The sequence below is a fragment of the Gouania willdenowi genome, chromosome 12 (assembly GCF_900634775.1).
Source record: "Gouania willdenowi chromosome 12, fGouWil2.1, whole genome shotgun sequence".
In the NCBI taxonomy this organism is placed as follows: domain Eukaryota; kingdom Metazoa; phylum Chordata; class Actinopteri; order Blenniiformes; family Gobiesocidae; genus Gouania; species Gouania willdenowi.
The window spans coordinates 10,425,245-10,431,256 of NC_041055.1; the positions used below are offsets into that span (position 1 = coordinate 10,425,245).

General features: G+C 36.5%; 1 protein-coding gene across 2 annotated transcripts; it reads right to left on the reverse strand.

The window, feature by feature from the left end:
- Positions 1 to 2,331: 2,331 nt before the first annotated feature.
- LOC114472806 (zinc finger protein 260-like) lies at positions 2,332 to 5,452 on the reverse strand. 2 transcript variants are annotated; one of them, XM_028462059.1, is made up of 3 exons: positions 5,067 to 5,452; positions 3,992 to 4,668; positions 2,332 to 2,642 (listed from the first exon to the last, which is right to left on the reverse strand). In XM_028462059.1, exons 1-3 carry the CDS (start codon positions 5,248 to 5,250, stop codon positions 2,562 to 2,564), a joined length of 942 nt encoding a protein of 313 aa, XP_028317860.1. In that variant the 5' UTR covers positions 5,251 to 5,452; the 3' UTR covers positions 2,332 to 2,561. The 2 variants fall into 2 exon arrangements, with proteins under 2 accessions (XP_028317860.1, XP_028317859.1); XM_028462058.1 differs by lacking the exon at positions 2,332 to 2,642 and adding an exon at positions 2,997 to 3,411 and having other exon boundaries at positions 3,580 to 4,668.
- Between the last annotated feature and the right edge of the window lie 560 nt (positions 5,453 to 6,012).

Genomic DNA, 6,012 nt, shown 5'->3' on the forward strand with positions numbered 1-6,012 from the left:
CTCTCTTCAATTTATTTTTTCTTTAAATACATTAGACAGACAAAAACAAGTTGTCTGCAAATTCTTCAAAGCACAACACGCAAAAATCTCAAATCCTGACAAATTTGTTCCAAATTTATGCAAAAAATAAATGCGTATTTAAGTCACTGATAACTCCAGAATTGTTTTAAATATATTAAAACAAGATGTTTATTTGTCAGGTGAATGAGGCCAAAAGTTTTCACGTGTCTGACACATAAGGCCCTAGAAAAGAATGCCAAGTTGACAGAACAATCAGTGAGCTAACGCTAAATGTCTGAAGTCAAATTACCACATGAATCAGTGTTAGATTCGACTGGTCTTGATGGAAAATCCGGAGTCCGGCTCGTCCAAGACAAGACAAGACAAGACAATCAATCAATCAATCATTATTTTTTGGGGTTATTCACTATAAAGTTTCACTTACCCCTCCTCTTTTGTTATCCAGCTTTGGGTTCGCACAGGTACACCAACACGTGAAATGTGTTAAGCACATTGTAAAAATATCATCATGATATGCTAAATCAATTGTACCAATCAAATTAGGAAAAGTCATGAAATATGAAGCAAATATGAAATATGAAAAAAAAAATTCACCATATTTTTTTGAATGATTAATACTGAATGGGGTCAAATTACCATAAGGCTAATAAGGGCGAAGATACATTTCAACTATTTCCTGACTTAAACTGAGCCAATCAAAACTTTGTGGGTTAGGGTTAAGTTTTTCGTGTTTCCTGAAAAACGTAGTTAGGCGATTATTTTAACAGGGTGACGATATATTGGGCTTGTCTGAACAAACCATGATTGATGTTTTCAGTGAGCCTCCTAAGAGTTAGTTTTTTTTTTCATTCAAATTAACTTTCTAATCAAATCTCCACAGGGGCAGACCAGTATAAGTGCTGCCATGGCCATGTCTGCAGATACAAATAAAGCTTTCAAAGTAGCATGCTTCTGTCAGCATATTTGGCTCCAGGAATGTCAGCAGTATTTTTCTTATAAAATGACTGATAAAGTTTCTCTAATTTTTGCATGTACACAGTATTTTTGTATACACATATGCATGTATGTGGAACAAATTAATAAATGTCTCAATCCAAAAACTCACTTTTACGTACTATCCCCATTGGTTACTTAACATCATCATACATTATACTGTATAACTTTTTTAAATAATTAAACTTATTTAAAAAACATTGCGCTTAAATGTATCTGCAGATACAAAGAAAATGAGTCGCCTTTGCTATGGGGTTTAGTTTTTTTTTGTCGAAGGGAAACAGACATTTGTTCAATAAAAGGTAAAAACACATTTCCATTCAGTCAGTGTTAGAAACTAACTAAACGGTGCAGAAGCATGTCCTATAAAGTGTTTTCAAAAAAATGTTAGTTATAATGCAAGAATTACATTTTAATATCCAGATAAGACAATACAAACAAGAAGACAGTCATCAACATCACCCGCCAGATTGTTTGTCATTATAACTCATAACCTTTTCATAAATGTCCTAAATCTAAGAACTTAAATGTATGCATATACAAAATATTATCACATCAGAATAAAAAAAAACTACTAACTACCTTAAACAGTTTCTAAGAAAAGCAGTCCCCATTGAAGAAACCTCAAACAGAGTAAAAAAAACGGAAAAAGGGCAATAACTCCGGAAAAAATAATAGCGCACTTCTCATTTTCGAAATTCATCAAGGTATCGATACCCTGAAGCCACACACTGAATTAGGTTATCATATCTTAAACATTTTCTGAGAAAAGTTGTCCCCTTTAACTCGGTTAAAGGGGAAAATGTGTGCTGTTTTTAGTGATTGGCAAAATAAACGTTGCAGCTGTTGAATTAAACCAGAGTCACATACTCAATGACTGCTGTGAAGCAACTACAAAAGAGTTGGAGATGAAGCTGCGGAGACAGACCATACTATAACTATGCGAAGCCTCTTCTAGCATTAGCACTAGCATTAGGAGCAAATGCATATTTGGTGACTGTGGCATCGCAAAACCTGCTATTTCTTTTAGAGCCAGTGGACTGACGAAGTCGTCGCTTCAATTGATCGACATTCTTGCCGTTTTCTCATAGGTTTTCACCTGTGCACAGATGTGAGTGAAATAAAGCCGTGTCACGTAAAGCAAAGAACTCTTTGTTGTAAATGAGATGATAAAACAATGCAATGGGAGCATCTACAGAAAGTTTCATCACGACAATGACGTCATTGATCGGATCGGCAAATTAAAAGGGACAGATGAAAAATCCACTTTTGCAGTTTTTTTGATCACATATGAGGTAACTTGAATGACCACCGGCACACAAAATGTGAAATAAAACCACCCAGTCATTTGTTTGTGGTCTGTTTAAGTGTTACAACACAGAGAAAATTGCTCCGTTTCACATTTTTTAAGTTTGTGATGTCACAAGCTAAATTGAGAAAGAAAATGCACTTCCCTCCACTGGTAACTCCACCCCCAACCTGATGAAAACTTTTGTGAAAGTCCGCCATTGTGTTTCTCGCTATCGAAGGAGTGATGGCTGCTGAAATCAGAACTTGACTGCTGCCAGTGCCGCGCCTCCACAGTGAACATGCAGAGTTGTACTCCGACACCAAATGGCCCAAGAATCCTACACAAAATTACAAAAATACAAACAAGGATTCAAAAAATGACAATAAAAAGACAAAAAAAAACAAACATACATTTACAATAAAACACAATATGACTAACAAAATGCCTCAAAAAAATACACCAAATTACATGAAAATACAGAAGAAAAAAAACAAAAAAACTGCAGAAGTATTAAATACATACATAACACAGATAGGGCTTTAATATCCAAAGGTAAAACAAAAAACACAAACTGTTTAGTTATACTTAAAGAAGGTAAACATTTACACAAAATAAACTGTAAAACAAAATGCCAAAATCTGTTACATTAACTTACAAAACTCTAACTACACTTCAAACTTCAACGATACCTAAACTGATGTAGCTAAAAAAACAATGAATAACTAATAAGAAAATATTTACTACACACATTACATTTAAAAATCTTTTATTTGTGGACTCTTGTGGACCTTCAGTTCAGACTTTTTTTTTCAGAACATTTTCATGTCAAACATCACATTCAAATGGTTTCTCTCCTGCATGGATTCTCATGTGTTTCTTAAGGGTGAGCTTATGGGTAAAATATTTACTGCAAACGTCACATTTAAATGGTTTCTCACCTGTGTGCATTATCATGTGAGACTGCAAAGAATCCTTACGGGGAAAACATTTACGACAAACATCACATGTAAATGGTTTCTCGTGTGTGTGAATTCTCATGTGTGACTGCAAGGAATCCTTACGGGTAAAACATTTATGACAAACATCACATTTAAATGGTTTCTCACCTGTGTGAATTGTCATGTGTGACTGCAAGGAATCCTTACGGGTAAAACATTTACAACAAACATCACATTTAAATAGGTTCTCTCCTGTGTGGATTCTCATGTGTGACTGCAAGGTATCCTTACGAGAAAAACATTTACTACAAACATCACATTTAAACAGTTTCTCACCTGTGTGGATTCTCATGTGTGACTTAAGGTGAGGCTTTTGAAAAAAACTTTTGCTACAAACATCACATTTAAATGGTTTCTCTCCTGTGTGGATTATCATGTGTTTCTTAAGGGTTAGTTTATGGGTAAAACATTTACAACAAACATCACATTTAAATGATTTCTCACCAGTGTGAATTATCATGTGTAACTGCAAGGAATCCTTACGGGTAAAACATTTACTACAAACATCACACTTAAATGGTTTCTCTCCTGTGTGGATTCTCATGTGTGACTTAAGGTAATCCCTTCGAATAAAAAAATGACTACAAACGTCACATTTAAATGGTGTCTCTCCTGAGTGCATTCTCAGTTTTGAAACTGCACTGAGTGATGCTTTCTCACCACCCACACATTCAGATGTCATTTTTACCTGAACCTTCTTCTTTGAACTAATCTGTGTTTTGGAAGCTTTACATCCCATTTCAGCATTTTTACTTGAGTCAGACGTCTTTCTATTATTCATGGTGGAGTCACAGTCAGTTTCAGTTTCAGATTCAATCTCTGACAGAGGTTTCTGCCAACTGTCTTCATCATCATCATGATCCTCATCATCCTCGCTACTACCCTCAGTCTGAGACAATTCTGTTTCCGTTCCATCAGGACCTTGTAGTTTTAAACTGCTTGGATCTGAGTTCTGAGCCTCTCCTGGTTCTTTGCTGTGAATTCCCACAGTTTGTCTTTTCATGAATTCATTCAAACTCCAGGTTGAAGGTTCCTCCTTCATGTTCATTTCTGATAGTTGTCTCCAGTGTAGCTGGGAGGCCTGAAGCTTCTCCTCTTCATCTTCACATTTAACAGGACAAGCAGCATTGTTTGTCTCCTGCTGCACACAAAGCTGGTTTTCCTCCTGACCTTCACTGAGCATCTCTGGTTCCTCCTTTATGTGGAGACGCTCTGGGAGCAGCTGCTCCACATTCTTCTTCTCACTGAAAACACAGTCAGTGACTGATGGTTGCTGGAGCTGTAATCTGTGCAGGTGGATTGTGGGCATGAAGGCAGCCATCTTAAATGTTTCCATTTCATTTGTATTTAGAACAGATTGGGAATCTGAAGGTAGACACAAAACACAACATTACAAGAAAACTCACAATATTTCCACTCATTTAGTTTTAACAGGAAAATCTTAACTGTTGTTCACCCTGTGTTTAATATATTTTATGACTTATTTTATATTTATGATCATGTATTATTAATTTATTAAATAAATAAATGTATTTTAAAAAATGTGGATGCTCAGAAATAAATATATACACACTGCAACAATTAATTACTCTGTAATTTATGTTAAATTATTTGGAACTAAAAAGTTTCATTACTTAACCCAATAATAATAACCACTATGAGGTTTGTCCAAAGGACAGCATTCATTTCTGTGACTCTGTGGGATTTGAACCAGTTTCCCTTCATTATGTTGTGCTCTCTAACTTTCCAGTGAAAACACTTACCTAATTGTTTACTGGTATTATGGTGGAGACTCATTTTCATTTCACCATCCACTGGAACTTCTTGCACTCCATGTTCAGTCTTGATGGTTTGTAACGGAGTCTTTTCTTGCCCTGTTGCTCTACATATTATTTCTACTGCTCCGGTGCTAGCTCCTCGGCTAGCTCGGTTAGCATTCTGTTCCATATTCTCTGTGTCTGCAACTCCGTCTTCTGACACCGTGTTGTGCTCTCTTACTTTCCACTGGAGCTTTAAAGCGCTATTATAGTGTGACCTGACTCCGTCTGTAGGCTGGAAATTAATAAGATTTCAAGAGATACTTCATTCTACTTTCCGCTTTTTCTTCTTCTGCTGCTCAAACTCAGCGGTTCTTCTTCTTCTTCTTGTTTTCCGGTGGTTGGTATCCAGCTTATGGAGCATTACCGCCACCTTCTGCTCTGGAGTGTGGGTCAGACAACAAGGCCTACACCCAATCACACCCTCATTCACTCATTATCTGGTCCTACCAGAAACCCCTTAAAGGGTTAAAGCATTAATAAAGTAAAATGCTGACAAATAAAATAGATTTTTTTAAATGAAGCTTTTTATTAACATTGTGATGTGCTCGCTGCATGTTTTTTTTTTTTGTCCTTGTAAGGTTTTCTCTACATTTTTCACGAATCTTTTATTTGAACAGCTCCAAGCACAGATGACAAGAGTAATACTATTTCTCAGAGGTGTGTTTATTCTAATTAGTCACAAGGACAGTTTTCACAGGCCTGCAGCTCCTGCCAACAGCTCACACACAGGTGAGATCCACAAGCTACAGTGAGTGTCTGCAGAGATTTGTGTGAGTCTTCTTTGGGCTCTGGGAAGGGGTGCGTACAATGGGGCAGGCTGGAGCAAACGAGTTTTTGGCTGATTTTATCACCTTGATCCAGTCCAGCTGACTGCATCATGACCTTGGGG

Excerpts from the sequence above, each read along its gene's own strand:
- LOC114472806 (XM_028462058.1), bottom strand. The coding sequence starts at position 5,250 with ATGGAACAGAATGCTAACCGAGCTAGCCGAGGAGCTAGCACCGGAGCA. Across the intron at positions 4,669-5,066 it reads TAATACCAGTAAACAATTAG|ATTCCCAATCTGTTCTAAAT; the intron begins GTAAGTGTTTTC and ends GTCTACCTTCAG. Across the intron at positions 3,412-3,579 it reads ACACATGAGAATCCACACAG|GTGAGAAACCATTTAAATGT; the intron begins GTGAGAAACTGT and ends CAATTCACACAG.